We start from the raw sequence: 20596 nt of genomic DNA, 5'->3' as shown, positions 1-20596 counted from the left end.
GGCCCCGGTCATTTCTTTTAAGGGAAATCCGAGTAGGGCAGTTTGAACGGGTACAGAGGTGTGTAACGCTGATCGTGCCAAAGCAGTTTGTCCTCCAGAAACTTGACTGTTTCCAGAGTGAGGACGACGGCTTCATGTTTCAGCATGCTGTGGACGTTCAAACCTGGCAGAGAAATAAGACAAGAGTCAGGAAAGCTGCTTCTGTAAAAGCTAAAAGTCATGCATCCGTCCTTAACTTCACACTAAATTTATCACATTCAGTACTTAATGAACAGCCTCACGTTTTATATGAGGATAATGAAAAAACCACATATGGGGTGAGGTTATTGAACAATAGGACCAATGCTGTGACGCATCTTTATTTAAAATGTATTTTTTGCATGCATTCTGTAGCTCAACCTGCTCAGTCTGATGCCTCATATTGGAGGTAAATATTAAAGTCATGATTGCTGTGCAGTGAGCTACAGCTTTTATCATTTGATGATGAAAATCACATAACTGAAACCAATCACTCGTTAAACTACAATTATAAAAGAATAAATAATTCATTACACTCAATACCACAAAGACTTAACGGAGTGTAAGAAATAAAAATTTAAAAGTGTATAAAAACTCTCGTTGAATCCAGAATTGACTCACCGATGGCTGGAATAATGTTGACTGTCTTCAAGTTTGCTGTGGCCTGAAGGATGTTTTCAGGAAACTCTTCACCTCTAAAAGAAACAAGATCAAATTCAGCACTGAGCAAACCACAGAGCGACATTAAAACTCATTTCACTCTTCATCATTTGCCGATTTACACAGAAGCCGTGTGAAGACACTCACACATCAACTATTAACAGCGACTCTCCCCAGTGTCTGTGTCTGATGAGGTCCAGCAGGTACTGAGAGTCTGGTGTGGGGATGTTCAGGGAGTCCACGATGTGAAGATATTCCTGCAGAAACAAGCAGCTCAAATCAGAAAGAAAAAAAGGTTTTACAGAAAGTCTGCTGCTACGTCTACAGTTTCTGTTCCATGGCCTGAAAACTTTGCATTTTGAAGAACATTAAGTTTAGTTGAGTCACAACTAGAGCTGAAATGAAGCCTCATGTTGTTTGATTACTAGAATTCCTCGAGGCTAAATTCTCTGAATGCAGGCTTCATTTAATCCACTACATACTAGACCCCAGGTCACTAACTGTCTGGACCCAGACTTAAAATGAATAAATTCTAAGGGGATTTTAAATTTGACAGGATGTTTCACTTGTAACCAGCGCAGCTTTTCCAGTGCTCACTGCGTTTATCACATCTAAGGATGAAGTATGGAGACAGTTTAACGTAGTCAGACTTTCTTTGTGCGAGCCAGCTCGATAAAAACTAAAACCTCAGCAGAGTTCACAGGTAAGAAGGTGATTTTCAACTTTTTCAGACTTTTGGCTTCAAACTTGTCACACAAACAGGAGAGTTCAACGATCATTTGACTCGTTTTCTGCACTAAATGAACCGATGGTGTTCAGCTGCTTCCGTCAACAGGCTGTTTTAATGGAGAATAATGAAGAACAAAAAGATTAAAGCTGACTGGAAATGATGTATGACAGGAATGAGGGTAGAAAACTGTTAAATGTGTGTAATATATTTATGTACCGATCAAGGCAGCTGATTATTTGTAAGTGACAGCTGCACAACAAAACTATGAAACTTCAGATAGGATTAGGGTCAAACTGGAGGTTGAAATGTATCCCTTTACACTAAACTATTAAAGTTGTGAACTCAACCTCAACAAATTTGCATCTAAAGTGGTTTTCCATCACTTTCTTGACATGGTGATACTTGAGACAACCTGATAGATAAATTGGGGTTTGGCGGGTCACTATGGCAGCGAGGGACCTTTACAGGACGAGGACTATTCCTGGGAGCAAGGTACAGCCCAGTAACGGCTATGAGGTTCTCCAATCACACGTCCGATACATTCATTCATCAATGATTGCAAATTCAGGAAGTCATCCTCTGGTAATGCTGATATGAAGGCAGGTTCGATAGCCTGAAGAAAATCAAAACCTTGAGTCGCCCACCTGGGCTTGGTGTCCCTGCCACTCTCACATTTGGTCAGGACATAGGTCATCCATTTGTAGCGTTCCTCGATTCTCTGCCTGAACTCCCCTGACATCAGCCACACACCTTGTGGTACTCAAAGGCAAACTGTAGCCCTGTACCATGGCCTCCCTGTAGTATGCAGAGTGGCTGACTCGGACTCCTCCAGCTCTGCGGTGAACATTTACTCCACTTGGTCAGTGCTTATCTTAATGCACAGCTGTAGTGCCCCATCCTCGAGCTCTTCCAGAGCACTCGCACTGAGAGGCTGATTAGATGTTTGCTCCTGGCTGAGGCTGCTGAACGGCCTATCGCTGAGCTGACTGCATCACTATCAGGAGCACATTCTTCACCTTCATGGCCCATAACAGAACACATAAACATATTGTATTGAAGTTTATGTAGGTCTGACACTGCCTCATAATAAAGGAAATCACTTTAATTCGAACCAAATTAAAGTGAAATGAATGTTACTGATTGATACCAGCAGTTTAAACGGACCAAATATAAAAACAGATTTATGTGATTTCTGCATCACCAGCTAAATACATGTAGGGTTCCCACAGGTTTGAGTTTTAGTACAGTACACCTGTACTATACTATATTATATATGTATTGTAACCCTGTACTATACTATTTATGTACAATACCCCTAGTACTGTACTGTATGTGTACACTACCCCATGCCTATACTATAAATGTACAATACACCACAGATGTCCGCCTGTGTTCCGTCAGGACGGTTATTTCTGTTGCATTTCTGCTTTTGATGCTGTACTGGAATCCAAGCACTCGATTAATGTCCAGAATAATCAATGGAATACTTGATTATCAAAATAACAGATAGCTGCAGCCCTAGTTGCCACATTTCTTGGTTATAATTCTTCTTTTCGACGGGTTTACTTACCTGAGCCATCTTGGAGCTCAGCGCCACTTTGAGCCCTTGGACCCGAACCTTCATGGGTAACATGTAGTAGTAACTGTTGGGCCCTCTGGGTCCATGAGCCACCCCACCTGACAGAAACACAGCAGCTGTCACACTCACTGGTTCCCAACATGTCGATCATTCCAGAAAGGAAGAATATGGATCTTTTTGGAGACCTGTGATCACACAGGCCTTAATGCCGTATATGACTATGATAAGACGATCACTTTCAGTCAATAAAACGACACAATGCTGGACACGGAGGTTTAAAATGTTCCACTAAGAGTCACCTCCTCTCCAAATCGGTGATCGGATGCTTCCATGGCGAGCTCTTCCACTTCCTTTCTGATTCCAGGGCTTCCTGCCTCCACCTCTGACCTCTGACCTGACCTTTGTGTTGGCGTAACTCTGAATGATAAACACGACAATTAGTCTAAATAATAACACTTTTCTTTCTCACTGCTCAAAATACCCATCCTGATCATGCTGTTTTTTAAACAGTATTCAATGTGAACAATTTTGTGCTCCTTCTTTTGAAGAAAAAAAAAAAAAAACCTCTCCTTTCTTTTTCTTATGACATTTTGGAGTTTTCTCTACTTCTAGACATGGTTTTGCTATTTCTTTGGAAGTGCAGGAGTTTAGATTGCAGTGAAAATGAGCCTTCAGTGAGGAAAAAGGAACAGGAGCAAAGAAAAAAAAAAAAACACCAGAAATTTGAAAAGCCAATTGATTTTACTTGGAACTGTATATAACAGAATATGGACCGGAGATGTCCCAAATAACCACGCTGATTTTTGCTCAGTGAAAGTGTTACAAGGCAAAGCTTACACTGTTCAAATACTTGGCCCTGGACTGGACTGGATATTATTCTGGTTTGTCTCTTCTGTGAATGCAAATGAAGTGAGTAAATCTGTAACTTACAATTCTTTTGAAATTTCTCTGCCATGTTTCGACATCATACAGAATATCGAGCCTGAGGAGCAAGAACAAAAAACATTTAAACTGAATTAACTTGAACTTTTCAGTAAGTGTTCTGATGGATCGAGCTCAGAAATGCTCCCCGTTACCTCGGAGGCGCTGCAAAGACGTCGGGGTGGAGCTGAGTCAAACCCAGCGGCTCGCTGTCCTGCTTCTCCAGAGTTTCCACCCACGTCCGCAGCGGACTCAGGTGAGCGGGAATGACGGCATCACACTTCCTCAGCAGAGGCAGCGAGCAGTCGGCAGGAGGAGGAGGACGCTCTGAAGGACACAAGAGGTCAGTAAGAGGTGGACATTCACTGGTAACACCAAGGATTCAATGACAACCAGGTTCTACTACTGTTCAAAAGTTCAGGCTCACCCAAACAATTCCATGTTTTCCATGAAAACTCACATTTTATCCATGTGCTAACATAACTGCATAAGGGTTTTCTAATCATCAAGTAGTCTTTCAACACCATTAGCTAACACAATGTAGCATTAGAACACAGGAGTGATGGCTCAAAAATAAAGTCATTTCTAAGTGACCCTAAACTTCTGAACGGTAGCGTAGATGCTACATCCACAGTAAAACTGATGACATAGCATTTAACACTCTGGATGATAAATGAAAGTAAATGTTAAAAAAATGCAGGTTTATTTTACTTTAAATACAAAATTACCATAGCCACGTTCTACCACAAGTTTCAGACTCACTTAATCTGGCCGGATCCACCAGGTTGGTGGGCAGCAGTAGATTTGGAGGCAGAGTGCTTTCCCCAGAGAATGACGAGGTGAACTGTGGAGGAGAAACAATTTGAGAATGACTGAAAAAAAGAAATGCACAAAACAAAAACAATACGAGGCTGATATCTGTAAAGGAAGCTCAGAATCTGACATTAATCAAGCTCACTAGTTTCATCTTTTAACTGGATAAGTCATGACAATACAACAGAAAATAAAACAGCTTTACACTGTTTTAGATTTGAGCTTTTAAAACAATGACACCAGCAGAAGTGTGAGAGTCTTACCGTAAGTTGCTTTTTATTTTTTGTCTGAAACTCAAAGCCCCAAATATTCAACTTAGAAATGCAGCAAGCGTTTGCGTTCTATAAACTGAAGCCAGCAAATGTTTTTAGCTTTCAAACACTTAAATAAGGATTTGATTAATCAGGTGATGAACTGGCAAAATGAAGTGGCCAGCCTTCATCAAGAAAGAAACTCCAAAAACGGTTGCAGATTCTCCTTTAGTTGTGAACTGAATATCTGGAAACCCTCAGCTCTGGGAAATTGTATTTTTTTAAAAACCACTTTGGGAAACTTCATAGACTGAATTAATTTGTTTAGTATGGAACCTTCTGGAAAAATCCTCCGCCAGTCATCCTGTAAGTCTGAAATGTTTTTTTTTAGTTTGAGGTTTTACTGATTAATCTGTCAATTATTGCTTTAACTGTTACGACGTAAAACAATCAAAGCATGTGAATGTTCAAAGTTCTCAAATGAATGATTTCTTTCCTGATGTTGGTTTTACATGACTGAATCTAAAATTTTTATTTTGACATGTGGGATGATGCATGAAGCAGGAGCATGAAGATCAGGCTTTTTTTTTAACTGATTATAGCAAAAAAACTTGAAATATGTTACGATCACTATGCACAGAGACTAACCTCAATGCGTCATTAGGTGACTATATGGTCTCTACCACCACTAACCGTGTGCCAAACTCTCCCCAAATACACTACTGTTCAAACGTCTGGGCTCACTCAGACAATTCCATGTTTTCCATGAAAACTCACACTTTTATCCATGTGCTAACATAACTGTACAAGGGTTTTCTAATCATCAATGAGTCTTTCAGCACCATTAGCTAACCCAATGTAGCATTAGAACACAGGAGTGATGGTTGCTGGAAATGTTCCTCTGTATCCCTATGGAGATATTCCATTAAAAATCAGCCATTTCCAGCTACAATAGTCATTTAGCACATTAACTATGTCTACACTGGCTTTATCATTCATTTAACGTTGTCTTCATTGAAAAAAAAATGCTTTTCTTTCAACAATAAGAGCATTTCTAAGTGACCCCAATCGTTTGAATGGTAGTGTAATAAATGAAAAGAGGTAAAACTGAAAATATATGTTTTTGAGCTCAAAGTAGAGAATTAAACTATTAAAACTGGTCTGTTGTTGGTCACCCTGGAGGAGGTGGTGGAGCAGAGGATGCTGACCAAACGCCTCCATTAAACTGAGGACAATCTGAGGAGCAGCTTCAGCAGCAGACTGATACACCCGCTGCTCCCAGGAACGCTACAGGAGGTCATTCCATTATTCCACAGCAGTAAGACTTTTCAGAACGTCTGTGTCTGGCAGATCACAAAAGGACTTCATCACTTTACCTCCTAATGAAACCACTTAACACTCTAAATGTAAAAACTGTAAAAAGCACTCATCATCCTGCATTCCAGTGTGAAGTCTTCAGATGTCCTATTGTTGCTAGTATACTGTTTGCATCCTGTACTTATGTTACCTTATTTTACTTCTTTATTTATTCTAGACACTCTACACACTTACGACACATCACATAAACACTTTGCATTTTGTACTAAGTACAATAGGAATAAAGAATACAAAGTAACTTTGTATTCTTTATTTCTACTTTACTACTAACCTCTGTGTAATTGTGCATACCCCACTAACCTTTGTTTATTGTATTCTGACAAAATAATTTCCTCTGGCATAAATAAGGTAGATCTTATCCTAAACATTCATTATGTCTGTAAACTTATCTGCACCTACTTATGTCATGAGCACATTTCTTTATCACTCTTCTATATTCTGTGGATTTTTTCTTCTTATACATCTTATATATTTTCATTTTATTTGACCTTTACCTCCCTTGTGTTGTCTTACTGTTTACCCCTCTATTGAATATCCATACTGCTGGAATTTAATTTAACTCAAGTAATTTCGGTTTAAGTCTAAACGTTACAGATGACAAATGAAGCCTGAGAAGCAATCCTCACTTGAGACTTCAACAGATATCTACCGAGTGTTTGTTTGTTTTTATTTTTTGGCCTTAAATCCTTTTGTAAGGTGTTTTTTTTCTAACGTCATTTTGAACTGCCTTGTTTAAAGATGCGGAACAGTATTTGGCCGAGAAACAGCAGTTAGTTTCAGCTCTATTTCACGCAGACTGGCCGCTACATGTAACTTACAGACATCTACTGAGAATAAAGTGAATGTTTGGGTGTTGTTATAAAGAACATTTAGCTGTTGTTATGAAGTGACCGTGTACAGCTCAGACTGTTAGCTTGTCCATGCTAATGTCACTCACCCTTTTAGCGGCTCCTCTACCGCAAACCATGAACGAAAATCGAAGCATGTCGACTCAGTTTTATTCCACAGCCGCACGTAGTTAATATCCTGTTAAATAATTAGACATAAACATGATAAACAGTAGCTCAAAGGATGCATGAAAGGTCGTGGAATCTGCCCGGCATGGTGTTGACGGCGCACGTTGATGACATCACAGGACATAGCGGCGCCACCCAGCGGCTGGAGGAGGTCACAGCACCGCTAAGCCTGTTAAACCCATATATACGGTATATCTATGGTTAAACCTTCCACAATCAGCTTTCATGGCCAACACAACATACAAGGAATCTGGTGTCGTTTTGTCACCCTAGTATGGAAGCCCGTTTCTGCCACATGAAAAAAAAGTCACTCTCATAATTATGAGATACAAAGTCATAATATATTGTTAGTACTTAGAAAAACTGATTGATATGAAGGGAAATACATTATTTGCCTTTGATTACTGTGAAAGAGTGTGAATAATTTCAGATATGGCATTTTTTGGAATGAAAAACAACAACCACCACCTACAAATAAAGTTTACTATAAACCTCTAACACTATATCTGACTGTCTTTTGTCACTTGATTATGCCTTTTCAGCTAAAAGAACCCAAAAATTTGTCATGGTTATGAATATCTTGAGGCTTAACTGTAAGTTCAATTACATCAAATAAAACTTGGAATATTAATGGTAATATTCTACATTTAAAGGTGAAGATGTTTTCCACTTTGTTGTAAATTGTAAAATTATTGTCAGAACTGGCTACACCTTCATATGATGGAGAAAATCTTATTATATTTCTTTGTTTATTAATTTGCTTGTTGTTTCTTGTTATGTTTTTTTGACAAATACTCTAAATTACTAAGTTACTAAATCTAAGTTTGATGAAACAGCTCCAACATTTTCTCTGGTCTCATACTAATGTTTAAATAAATACAGATAGTTTTGATGTCACTCATTACAATAACGATATGGCAAAGGTGTTGTCCATTGTAAATGACTTTAATTGTTTTATGGTCACCTTTATAATGGCCTAAGTGAGTTTATATCGTCTGATATATTGCTTAGCCGGAAAAATTACATTATTTATTCATGACAAAAATTACATTATTTATTCATTACATGCTGGAATCAAAAAACAGTTACAACACAGTGATAAATTCAAGTATATACATCTCAAAGAATCTAAAATGCAAAGGGTAGTCAAAAGAACAGATATGAAAACTATAAACATCTTTGGATATTTTACTATTCATCTGATAATAATGTTGTAATACCACCCAAAAAACTAAAAAAGAAAAACCTTAAATCTGCAGATTTCCTCCTTGAGTTTAAACATCAGTAGTAAAGACAGAAGATTTGCAGCTCCAGGGTGACATAACAAAATCAGGAGGTCTTAGTTCAATGTGAATACAAAAATACTTTCTTTTTAAACAAGAACTGCATAGTATAAATATTCATTGTTACACAATGTTAAAAAGTTTTAATATTATACTTTATAAAACAAGTGCAAGAATGTCAAATTGTAATGACAATTTGCATCATCGCCAAGCTACAGGAGAGGTAATATGTACAAAACGAGACAGGCAGCAACATTTCATAACAGTCGTAAATCATGCAACATGTTGCAACAGTTCAAGTCGTAATAAATAAATGCAAAAAAAGAAATGCAATTAAAAAAGCACACAAGTAGCACGAGTGCTCTGAAAGCTATACGAGGTTGGAGAAAAAGAATGTTGATCCTTTTAGGTCATTTTCATCTGGAACTTCAAGGTCTAAGTTTCCTGGATGAAAGTCGAGACCTCCTAGTGTGTTATATTTACGGTTTAGCATTTTGTGATTTTGTGTCTGGGTAGGAAAAACAGTGACATAATATCTGTCTGAACTGTCAGGTACTCTTATGCTTGACTCTTGAGAAAAATGTGGTAAACGTGCATTGGGATTGATAAGACTGGCTGGGATTCTTCTGGTGTTTCTGGGGTCTCTCATGTCAATATTTACACCTGATGGGGAAATAACCTGTCCATAGTTGTGTGGTGTGTGGAGGTTCGGTTTCGAGCCCCTGGCTCTGAGCACATGATCTTTTCCTGTGAAATCATCAATGTTGAGATCTGAACGATGTAAATCAATATGGTGGCCGAAAGCATCATTCATCACAGGATAGCTGGACCTTCCTTTGTTTCTAGGTGACCTTCCATCAGTGTGCCGAAGTCTGACGCCTGCATCTACGTCCAGGTCAGGCATTTTCATGTTTACACCTGTCATATCTGATCTGCGATTCCTATATGAAGGTCCTTTGAAATTCAGGGAAGGATCATCAACGTTAAGATCTGGGTACTTTAAATGCAGCTGTGGATTGCGCATTGCAGCTTTTGGCATGTTGATGTCCACATTTGGAGCATTAACCCTTGGACCTGTGACATTTCCCTTTAACTCTACTGGTTTCACATTTAACTTTGCATTTGGAGGAGAAATATCCAGATTTGTTGGTCTCAGAGATGCACCAAAGTCAATATCAGAGCCTGCTCTACTAAGATCTGGGCTTCCAAACTGAGGCATCTTGAAAGATGGGAATTTCAATTTTCTGTCTGCAAAATCAAGGTCAGTCTGAGGACCGTGGATGTTTCCCAAGGGAGCATTCATGTCAAAGTTTGGACCTCTTACGCCTCCTTTCAATTGAGGACCAGTAAAGTTCATGTCAGGTCGTCCCATGTTACCATTTATTCCTAGGTCAGGACGTTTTGCATTGAGGTCTAGCTTAGGACCCTTGAAATTGGCATCAGGTAAATCTAAATCTGACATATTTATGCCAGGGCCTTTCAGTTTAGGTCCTGAAAAATCCATGTCTGGTGTTTTTGCCTTAGATCCAGAGAGACTAAGGTCTGGTGCATCTAAACTTGGTATTTTGAATTTTCCTTTTGGACCGTTTACATCTATATTTGGAATATTCAGGTCCGGCCCTTGTAGGTCTGTATTTATGTCAACATTGGGGCCTTTGGGGATCTTGATTTTGGGCTTTTTGAAGTTTACATCAGGGAAACCAATGTTGGTATCTGGAGTGTTCATATCTAACGTAGGAGCTTTGATGTCCACGTTTGGTAAGCCCAGCTTGGGGGAATCAAGTCCACCTTTCTTCTTTGGGACTTTGAAATTTAACTCCGGAGTGTTTAGGTCTGAATTTAATTTCAGATTTGGTGCTTTTGGTAAGTTGACACTAAGATCTGGTGACCTGAGATCAACATTTGTGCCATCTAACTTTGGAGGAGAAAATCCCACATCGGGCAGTTTTAGATGTGGTGTTTTAAATTTCCCTGATGGGCTGCCAAATTCAACATCTGGCATTTCAAAGCCAGTTTTAGAGCCTTTGAGGTTAACTCTTGGTGCACTGACATCAACATCTGGGCCATCTAAGTCGCCATCAATTTCAGGTCCTTTTAGGCTTGGTAGAGTCACTTTAGGCATTTTCAGTTTTGGCATTTTCAGCTTTGCTTTTGGTGAGCCAATGTTGACATCAGGAGGATTCACATCGAACTTTGGAGCTTTAAGGTCTACATTTGGTAAGTCCAAGTCAGGGGCATTGATTCCACCCTTTATTTTTGGTGCTTTCAGACTCAAATCTGGTGAGGTCACATCAGCATTTAGGTCCATATTTGGCCCTTTTGGTAATGTACCTGAGAGATTGAACTTGGGCATTTTTAATTTGCCTGAGGGAGCATTAACATCCCAGTCCGGAGCATGAAGATCAGGCATTTTCAGTTTGCCTGATGGGGTGTCTAAGTTGAGCTTTGGGGTATTGAGATCCAGCTTTGGGGTTTTGAGGTCAATCTTGGGCATGTTTATGTCTGGTGCCTTTATTCCACCACTGAGATTGGGACCAGAGATATCGAGGTCAGGTGATTTCAAGTCCAAATTGGGAACATCTAACTTTGGACCAGAAAGTCCCAAGTTAGGCAAGTTTAAGTTCGGCTTCTTGAATTTTCCAGAAAGCCCACTCATCTCAATGTCTGGCATTTCTAGATCAGCTTTAGGACCTTTGAGATCGACACTGGGTGCATTAACATCGATGTCTGGAACATCTAAGTTTCCATTGATCTCAGGCCCTTTAAGGCTTGGAAGACCAAATTTGGGGAGCTTGAGTTTAGGCATTTTAAATTTTGTTTTGGGTGAGCCAAGGTTGACATTGGGAGTGCTGACATCTAACTTGGGAGATTTCATGTCCATGTTTAAGTCCAAGTCAGGGGCATCAATTCCACCTTTCACCTTTGGAGCTTTCAGACTCAAATCTGGTGAGTTCAGATCTGCATTTAGGTCCATATTTGGCCCTTTTGGTAATGTACCAGAAAGATTGAACTTGGGCATTTTTAATTTGCCCGAGGGAGCATTAACATCCCAGTCTGGAGCATGAAGATCAGGCATTTTCAGTTTGCCTGATGGCATGGTTAAATCAACATGTGATGTATTCAGGTCCAGTTTGGGGCTTTTGAGGTCAATCTTGGGCATGTTTATGTCTGGTGCCTTTATTCCACCACTGAGATTGGGACCAGAGATATCGAGGTCAGGTGATTTCAGGTCCAAGTTGGGACCATCTAACTTTGGACCAGAAAGTCCCAAGTTAGGCCAGTTTAAGTTTGGTTTCTTGAATTTTCCGAATGGGCCGGAAACGTCTACATCTAGATCAGCATTAGGACCTTTGAGGTTGACATTGGGTGCATTTATATCTATATCTGGGCCATCTAAGTTGCCATCAATTTCAGGTCCTTTAAAGCCTGGTAAGCCAAATTTAGGCATTTTCATTTTGGGAAATTTCAGCTTTGCTTTTGGTGAGCCAAGGTTGATATCGGGAGGATTCACATCAAACTTTGGAGCTTTAAGGTCTACATTTGGTAAGTCCAAGTCAGGTGCATCAATTCCACCTTTCATCTTTGGAGCTTTCAGACTCAAATCTGGTGAGTTCAGATCTGCATTTAGGTCCATATCTGGCCCTTTTGGTAAAGTACCGGAAAGATTCAACTTAGGCATTTTTAATTTGCCTGAGGGAGCATTAACATCCCAGTCTGGAGCATGAAGATCAGGCATTTTCAGTTTGCCTGATGGGGTGTCTAAGTTGAGCTTTGGGGTACTGAGGTCAATCTTGGGCATGTTTATGTCTGGTGCCTTTATTCCACCACTGAGATTGGGACCAGAGATATCGAGGTCAGGTGATTTCAGGTCCAAATTGGGAACATCTAACTTTGGACCAGAAAGTCCCAAGTTAGGCAAGTTTAAGTTCGGCTTCTTGAATTTTCCAGAAAGCCCACTCATCTCAATGTCTGGCATTTCTAGATCAGCTTTAGGACCTTTGAGATCGACACTGGGTGCATTAACATCGATGTCTGGAACATCTAAGTTTCCATTGATCTCAGGCCCTTTAAGGCTTGGAAGACCAAATTTGGGGAGCTTGAGTTTAGGCATTTTAAATTTTGTTTTGGGTGAGCCAAGGTTGACATTGGGAGTGCTGACATCTAACTTGGGAGATTTCATGTCCATGTTTAAGTCCAAGTCAGGGGCATCAATTCCACCTTTCACCTTTGGAGCTTTCAGACTCAAATCTGGCGAGTTCAGATCTGCATTTAGGTCCATATTTGGCCCTTTTGGTAATGTACCGGAAAGATTGAACTTGGGCTTTTTTAATTTGCCCGAGGGAGCATTAACATCCCAGTCTGGAGCATGAAGATCAGGCATTTTCAGTTTGCCTGATGGGGTGTCTAAGTTGAGCTTTGGGGTACTGAGGTCCAGTTTGGGGCTTTTGAGGTCAATCTTGGGCATGTTTATGTCTGGTGCCTTTATTCCACCACTGAGATTGGGACCAGAGATATCTAGGTCAGGTGATTTCAGGTCCAAGTTGGGACCATCTAACTTTGGACCAGAAAGTCCCAAGTTAGGCCAGTTTAAGTTTGGTTTCTTGAATTTTCCGAATGGGCCGGAAACATCTACATCTAGATCAGCATTAGGACCTTTGAGGTTGACATTGGGTGCATTTATATCTATATCTGGGCCATCTAAGTTGCCATCAATTTCAGGTCCTTTAAAGCCTGGTAAGCCAAATTTAGGCATTTTCATTTTGGGAAATTTCAGCTTTGCTTTTGGTGAGCCAAGGTTGACATTGGGAGGATTCACATCAAACTTTGGAGCTTTAAGGTCTACATTTGGTAAGTCCAAATCAGGGGCATCGATTCCACCTTTCATCTTTGGAGCTTTCAGACTCAAATCTGGTGAGTTCAGATCTGCATTTAGGTCCATGTTTGACCCTTTTGGTAAAGTACCGGAAAGATTCAGCTTAGGCATTTTTAATTTGCCCGAGGGAGCATTAACATCCCAGTCTGGAGCATGAAGATCAGGCATTTTCAGTTTGCCTGATGGCATGTTTAAATCAACACCTGAGGTATTGAGATCCAGCTTTGGGGTGTTGAGGTCAATCTTGGGCATGTTTATGTCTGGTGCCTTTATTCCACCACTGAGATTGGGACCAGAGATATCGAGGTCAGGTGATTTCAAGTCCAAATTGGGAACATCTAACTTTGGACCAGAAAGTCCCAAGTTAGGCAAGTTTAAGTTCGGCTTCTTGAATTTTCCAGAAAGCCCACTCATCTCAATGTCTGGCATTTCTAGATCAGTTTTAGGACCTTTGAGATTGACACTGGGTGCATTAACATCGATGTCTGGAACATCTAAGTTTCCATTGATCTCAGGCCCTTTAAGGCTTGGAAGACCAAATTTGGGGAGCTTGAGTTTAGGCATTTTAAATTTTGTTTTGGGTGAGCCAATGTTGACATTGGGAGTGTTGACATCTAACTTGGGAGATTTCATGTCCATGTTTAAGTCCAAGTCAGGGGCATCAATTCCACCTTTCACCTTTGGAGCTTTCAGACTCAAATCTGGCGAGTTCAGATCTGCATTTAGGTCCATATTTGGCCCTTTTGGTAATGTACCGGAAAGATTGAACTTGGGCTTTTTTAATTTGCCCGAGGGAGCATTAACATCCCAGTCTGGAGCATGAAGATCAGGCATTTTCAGTTTGCCTGATGGGGTGTCTAAGTTGAGCTTTGGGGTACTGAGGTCCAGTTTGGGGCTTTTGAGGTCAATTGTGGGCATGTTTATGTCTGGTGTCTTTATTCCACCACTGAGATTGGGACCAGAAATATCTATGTCAGGTGATTTTAGATCTGTGTTAAGATTCAAATTTGGGGAACCAATAGCCCCTTTAAATTTGGGGGATGAAAGATCAAAATCTGGAGTCTTTAGCTCACCATCAAACCCTTTTAGCTTTGGACCTGATAGTTCCAAATCTTTTGTTTTTGATAATGTGCCAAAAAGCTTAAATTTTGGCAGTTTAGGTTTGACAGAGGGAGCATTTGCATCAATCTCAAATTTACCAGAAGGCATATCCACATCAAAATTTGGGTGTGCAATTGCACCTTTGAGATCAGGTCCCTCCAAATCTCCATTAACACTTGGAACTTCAATGTCTGGTAAATCAAATTTGGGCATTGTAAACTTAGGAGCCTTGTATTTTCCAGATGGACCTTTAATGCCGACTGATGGAGTGTCACTGGCCAAGTTTGGTCCTTTTAGGCTAGCTTTGGGTAGATTTATATCAGGTGTAGAAATCCCACCTTTCATCTTTGGTGTTTTGAGACTTAGGTCAGGTGTTTTAACACCTGCCTCACTTTTGCCAGACAACCCAAATTTGGGTGAAGTGAATATACCAGATGGAGCATCCACATCTAAATCTGGAGATTTTAGGTCACTCTTTGGTTTCTTAAGTGACATTTTAGCATCACCTAAAGGCATGTCAATGTCTGTTCCATTTACACCACGTTGTGATACATTAATATCTGGCATTTCTAGGTCTAAGTCAGGTGATCTCCCAGACAAGCTCAGCTTGGGTGATCCAACATAACTGTAGGGATCATCCACATTTAAATCTGGGTTTTTCAGTCTCGTGGAATACTGAGACTGAGGTCCAGAAAGGCCCAGGTCTGGTATTTTGAATGTTGGCATTTTAAAATCTTTGTTTGTTCCTTCAATGCTCACTTGGGGAATGCCAGTGTTCAGGGATGGACCAGTGATATTTCCCCCATCAAGGTTTAACCCCATTCCAGGGGTACTAACACCTTTTAAGTTTGTAGCAATGTCTGGAGCTTTGCAAGTTCTGTTGCCTTCCAGTCCAATTTGAGGTCTTTCAAGATTTGGCATGGCCAAGTCAATCGATGAATTGGTAGTATTTGGCAGTTGCAATCCAGCTGTGGCATTGATTTTTGAATCCTTTGGTAATCTCCCAGACAGATGGAGGTCTGGAGTGTTAAGCTGTGGACTTTCAGCATCAAGTTTTAGTCCTGATTCATGAGTTTCATTTAGTGAAGTCCCATTCAAGCCAAGACCAAACGGTGGAAGGTTCAGGTTGCTGCCATCTGTTAATTCTCCAGTGAAAAACTGTGAATTAGCATTATTATCAGTGCTCAAAGTCTTGGATTTCAGAAGTCCAAAGTCAACTCCGAGACGAGGCAACCCCATGTCATGTTTTAGGCTGACCTTGGATGAGCCTGGTGCTGTTGGCTTTCCAGTAACTTCCCCGTTCACATACCCTTCCTCAGCATCAGGCAACTCCCCCTTCATAAACCTCCTGACTTTGGCATTGTAGAGTTTGTTGTAGGAATCCTGCAGCATCTAGAAATGTAAATCACAACTTGGTGAATAGAATGTAGGTGTAAGGTTAAAGTTGATGTTCTCTAACAGCTTGTTGTGACCCACTGCGGCCTAAAGTAATGAAAAGTAATTAATAAACTTGACCGTATCAATATTCCACCTACTGCCTCAGGAGTCTTTGCACATTGGTCCAGATTTCCGAGGCTCTTGCTCAGGTTGTTCCGAGTGAGGACTTGGATCTTGTCATCAAACGGCTCCATCAGCTTCAGTACTTTTAACACCTCCGCTTTGGACAGTTGATCGAAATTTATCGTGGCTCCCAAAATTTCATCCCCTGGAAAAGAAAAATGAATTATTTGCATAAAACAATAGCGTGATCTGGACTCAAAACTTTTAACCTGGCTCTAACAATGCCACAATTCTGGCAGTTTCGTTGGACCGAAGTGACACCTGTTGTCTTCAGCTAATGTCTTGTCAAACCTCTCTGACAGAACTGAGAGATAGTTCCTGGTATAGACATACTTTTTTTTTTTTTACCTCAAGGACATGGCACAGGAGAGTGATCGAAGTGGCACATGTCTGCAAACCATTTCAAGCAAAAAGACACTTGTGTTTTGACAGTTCATGATTTTTGTGTAAGAAAATCATAACAGGAAACTCTAATTAATCTACAATACAAACATCCTAGACAGGTTTTGAATGCTATACCACAGCCACAAACTGTTAAATGTACATTTACATTGAATGATTAGAATACTCAAAATTCTCGTTCCCATTCTCTACAACAACATTGCTTTTCAAAAAACACAAACTACAGCCAAAAATGACCACAAGTTTCAACAAAAACAATCAAAGTAGTTAATTACACAGCCCTGGACCAAAATCAAGTGTAGAATGACTTCTTCAATTAGAAGGTGTGTTCTTTTAAAGAAAAATAGTTTTAACTCTTGCTTTTAAAACATTCAAAAGTAATACAGAAAAAAGCTTCAATATCTACCTTCCTTCAGTTCCCGGTTGGATGAGGCACTGTTGATGCTGGAAATGATCACTCCTCCCTCCTCTAATTCCTCTAGGGTCAGTGCCTCAGAGAGGCTCCGTCCTCTGCGGTGCGACGGCTGCAAGCAAATAAATTTCATGTGTTTTCAGTGTTTACAGCAGAAGCCCTCCTCCACCTGACAAACTTTAAAACTAAAAATGCAACTGTATTCTGAAACTAATAAACAAACAGACAAAACAGCATGTTGTTTCATACCATGACTCTTCACTGAAAATGCAGTTGGACTAAGCCTAGAAGAGAAAAAAAAACATCAGTGAGCACATTCCACGATAAGGGGAACATGATAAATAATAACTGTACCTTTGTGACACATAAAACAACTGGCAGAACATTAGCAGGCCGTCCATCCGGTGAAGCAGGTGAATTTAGCAAAGAGCTCTGATCACAGCCACGGCTTTACCGCTTTAATCAGTTACATTTAGCAAAGGAAGGTTAAGTAGGTTTACCCACAGGAAAAGTTGCAAATTGTAACTAGAAAGGTGATGATCCGAAACGATAATCTGAAATGAACTCCGATAAAAAAGTAAAAGTTAAGCAAATCCCATAAAGACAAGGGCGTTAATTTTATGACTGTAATGTTTTATCTACTTAAAGGAGGAACACCAGGTACCTCAGCAGACATCCACTACATCTCTCAGGTATTCCAGTTATGGCCCTAGGACTGTTGGCACATCACCGATGAAAGCCAGGAACGGGTTTATCAAGAGTGCCATGAACAAGCGTTCTGTTTTTTGTTGTTTTCTTTTAGTAAGCAGTAACCACACCCACGGCTCTCAGATATAGAAATCCTGGCAGAGCAGACAGACCTCTCATGACTCCAACGCACATCATTCTCTAATAAGTTCATATGAAAAGATGCACGAAGACTAACTGGATGAAATAAATTGGGTTTTATGCTGCAGCCATGTCTAAGATGTGACTGCATGTGCATGATTTAAAAAACAAAAAGTAGATTTGTTCAGTGTGTCACTCACACAGCATCATTGGGCCATTATAAAGTAGAAAACAACATCAGTGAGATCAGTCATTCAGGACACAATAAACATGATTTTTTGTTTAAAATGTCTGTAGCAAACTGGTGTTACACATTTGCCTAACAAGTTTAACAAAGCAAGTTTTAATTTTTGCTGACATTGTCAAAAAGGTAATTATGGTGGTATAGTAGGCTTTACTACCTTCAAAAGTGTTGTAATATTTTAGTTTTCATGTTCAGAATATGCCATGTTCATGGTTTTGTATCGGATGTTTCCTGAATGAACACATCTTCAGCACAAACACACCAGATATTTTGGAATTTGTCTCATATTGCACAGCCCTGATGACATTTCAACAAAGGACACTGCTGCTTTACTATTTAAAAAGTTATAGATTAAACATCTTACAGATAAGCCAAAGTCAACACGTCTTCGGCTGCAAAAGTGGAAATGTTCCGTCACAAAGAGATAAATATACAACAGAATACGTTAACAAAAGAGCTTCCAAGATTGTTCGGTTTCATGAACAACACAAGATTGTACACCAGCAGCAAACTGGAACCTTGACATGAGCAGAAGAATTGTAGTGTAGAATCATAAAAGGACACACAGAAATGTATGAGGCAGTGAGGAGCCCTTTGTAAAATAAAAAACAATGTGTTACATTTTTAGATCTAACCTTTAGATCAAGACAATGCTGCTGGGAGAACAGAAAAAATAAAAACGGACTGTGTGGGTGAGAAATTCATACTTTTTTAAAAAAATTACTTTTTTGCTCCTGAAGTGGATCAAATGCATCTCTAGAAACAGACATGCTAAGAGTTCTGCAAAAAAAAAAAACCCTGTATATCTCCTGGTGCACTGGCTTGACAGAAACTACCTGCATGCTGGTAACTGAACCTGAAATGCAGCCCGCCGTCACCCAGATCCGGCACCTTTAGGACCAAGCACCAGGCAGAATAAAGCAAACACACCACTTGAAAACTAAAGTAAGAAATAAAACTGACCTCCGGATCCATCAGACAAGTGTTTCTGTGTTGTTGAAGCTGTGTCGTAAAGTTCCAGCTCAGAGTTATCAGTCCATGCTGTTTGCTCTGCAGGCTGAGAGTGGGGAGAGGAGGGCCAGTCAGGTGGACCAATCCTCCACCTGAAGCAGACTAACAGGTTCCACCTTAGTGTCCTGCCTCCATTAACTGTCAGCACAAACACGCTCATTCACATCACACACCCTCATGCAAACACACCTTGACTACACCCCGCCCGTGGCTCATATACATACAAACACAAACACACCACAGCACACACGAGAAGAATTTCAAATTTCCTCACATATCTGTACAGCTGCGTGCACATATAAACAGTAGACACACACACGCGCACACGTTTAAGCTAACATTGACATGACTTTAAGGAGTCTAGACAGAAACCAAAAAAGCACATGAACCAAACACCCCCCATGACAACATGATATACGTGTTAACACGAGAAAAATGCTGATCTGAGCCAAGGGAGTGGCAGGCGTTCCCCATGTGAGTCACTCTGATTCCAGGCGCTTGTTGGTGACAAAGACTGGTGTCTGTGAATCTGAACAGTAAGAAAAGAGAACTGTGTGGCATTCACACAAGCATTACATAATCCTACCTGGAAAGGTACAGCTGCAGCTCTGATGTTAGACAACAACAGCAGACTCCTCAGGAAGAAACACAACAACAGAAACGTTTTGAAAAAGTGGGACAGTTTTTAATAATCAATTACAGCTTCATTAACAAAAAGCACTTAAACTACAGATTGATGACAAAACAAAAACAGAAATCATCAAGGTTCCCACATGAACACGGTAAATATGTCTTACATCACCACAATCAATGACCCTCATGGTTCAGTGTGACAGAGGTGCATGCACCAACTCCAGCATCAGATTAAAAACAGTCAGCTTGTCCTTTCCATTTCTCATGTTTAACGTTCCAACTGAAAGAATCACTTAAATCACCACTTAAATCAACCGTCATGACAATTTTGATCATTCATCAATTGTTCAAGTCTTTTTTCAAGCAGCACTTCATGGCTTTGGGTCCTCAAATGTTAAAAGTTGCTGCTTTTTCTTGGTTTATATTACAGTAAAATGTAAAGGTAGCTGAATTAATTTGTCTTTTAAACAAATACTCTTGTTAACGTGTGTGCTTTACTGATCTGTGAATAATTTAACTCTGAGAAAATACACTACCTTTCAAATCAGATGTTTTGGGTTCCCAGATAGCTCAGCTGGCTGAGCGGGCGACCCATAAAAACAGGGGCTATGGTCCTGATGCAGCGGTCATGGCTTTGAATCCAGCCCATGGCCATTTACTGCATACCATCCCCACTCTTCTACCCATGTTTCCTGTCTCTCTCTCTCCACTGTCCTACACACGTGGACAAAATTGTTGGTACCCCTCAGTTAAAGAAGGAAAAACTCACAATTCTCACTGAAATCACTTGAAACTCACAAAAGTAACAATAAATAAAAATTTATTGAAAATTAAATAATCAAAATCAGCCATCACTTTTGAATTGTTGATTAACATAATTATTT

At 40.1% G+C, this 20596-nt stretch overlaps 2 protein-coding genes across 2 annotated transcripts; both read right to left on the bottom strand.

Annotated features, from left to right (window-relative positions):
- Window positions 1-3: 3 nt before the first annotated feature.
- Window positions 4-7494, bottom strand: mrpl4 (mitochondrial ribosomal protein L4). Its single transcript, XM_022196527.2, has 9 exons — window positions 7287-7494; window positions 4671-4752; window positions 4064-4235; window positions 3918-3969; window positions 3287-3404; window positions 2979-3085; window positions 826-935; window positions 640-713; window positions 4-163 (listed from the first exon to the last, which is right to left on the bottom strand). Exons 1-9 carry the CDS (start codon window positions 7332-7334, stop codon window positions 18-20), a joined length of 909 nt encoding a protein of 302 aa, XP_022052219.2. The 5' UTR covers window positions 7335-7494; the 3' UTR covers window positions 4-17.
- An 823-nt stretch (window positions 7495-8317) lies between these two features.
- Window positions 8318-19156, bottom strand: si:ch211-69b7.6 (neuroblast differentiation-associated protein AHNAK). Its single transcript, XM_051945614.1, has 5 exons — window positions 19032-19156; window positions 17246-17280; window positions 16991-17108; window positions 16158-16327; window positions 8318-16014 (listed from the first exon to the last, which is right to left on the bottom strand). The coding sequence occupies exons 2-5, from the start codon at window positions 17246-17248 to the stop codon at window positions 9019-9021; spliced, it is 7287 nt and encodes a 2428-aa protein (XP_051801574.1). The 5' UTR covers window positions 17249-17280; window positions 19032-19156; the 3' UTR covers window positions 8318-9018.
- Between the last annotated feature and the right edge of the window lie 1440 nt (window positions 19157-20596).

The sequence above is a fragment of the Acanthochromis polyacanthus genome, chromosome 3 (genome assembly GCF_021347895.1).
Source record: "Acanthochromis polyacanthus isolate Apoly-LR-REF ecotype Palm Island chromosome 3, KAUST_Apoly_ChrSc, whole genome shotgun sequence".
Classification (NCBI taxonomy): Eukaryota; Metazoa; Chordata; class Actinopteri; family Pomacentridae; genus Acanthochromis; species Acanthochromis polyacanthus.
The sequence above is the reverse complement of the archived record's forward strand: the minus strand, read 5'-3'. Positions and strand labels throughout refer to the sequence as shown.

Bases quoted from the DNA above. Each gene is read 5' to 3' on its own strand.
- mrpl4 (XM_022196527.2), bottom strand. From the start codon at position 7,334: ATGCTTCGATTTTCGTTCATGGTTTGCGGTAGAGGAGCCGCTAAAAGG. The intron at 4,236-4,670 runs GTGAGTCTGAAA...TGTGTCCTTCAG, and splicing joins GGTGGATCCGGCCAGATTAA to AGCGTCCTCCTCCTCCTGCC. The intron at 714-825 runs GTGAGTGTCTTC...TGTTTCTTTTAG, and splicing joins TCGCTGTTAATAGTTGATGT to AGGTGAAGAGTTTCCTGAAA.
- si:ch211-69b7.6 (XM_051945614.1), bottom strand. The intron at 16,328-16,990 runs GTAGATATTGAA...TTTCTTTTCCAG, and splicing joins CAACCGGGAACTGAAGGAAG to GGGATGAAATTTTGGGAGCC. The intron at 16,015-16,157 runs GTAGGTGGAATA...TTACATTTCTAG, and splicing joins GTGCAAAGACTCCTGAGGCA to ATGCTGCAGGATTCCTACAA.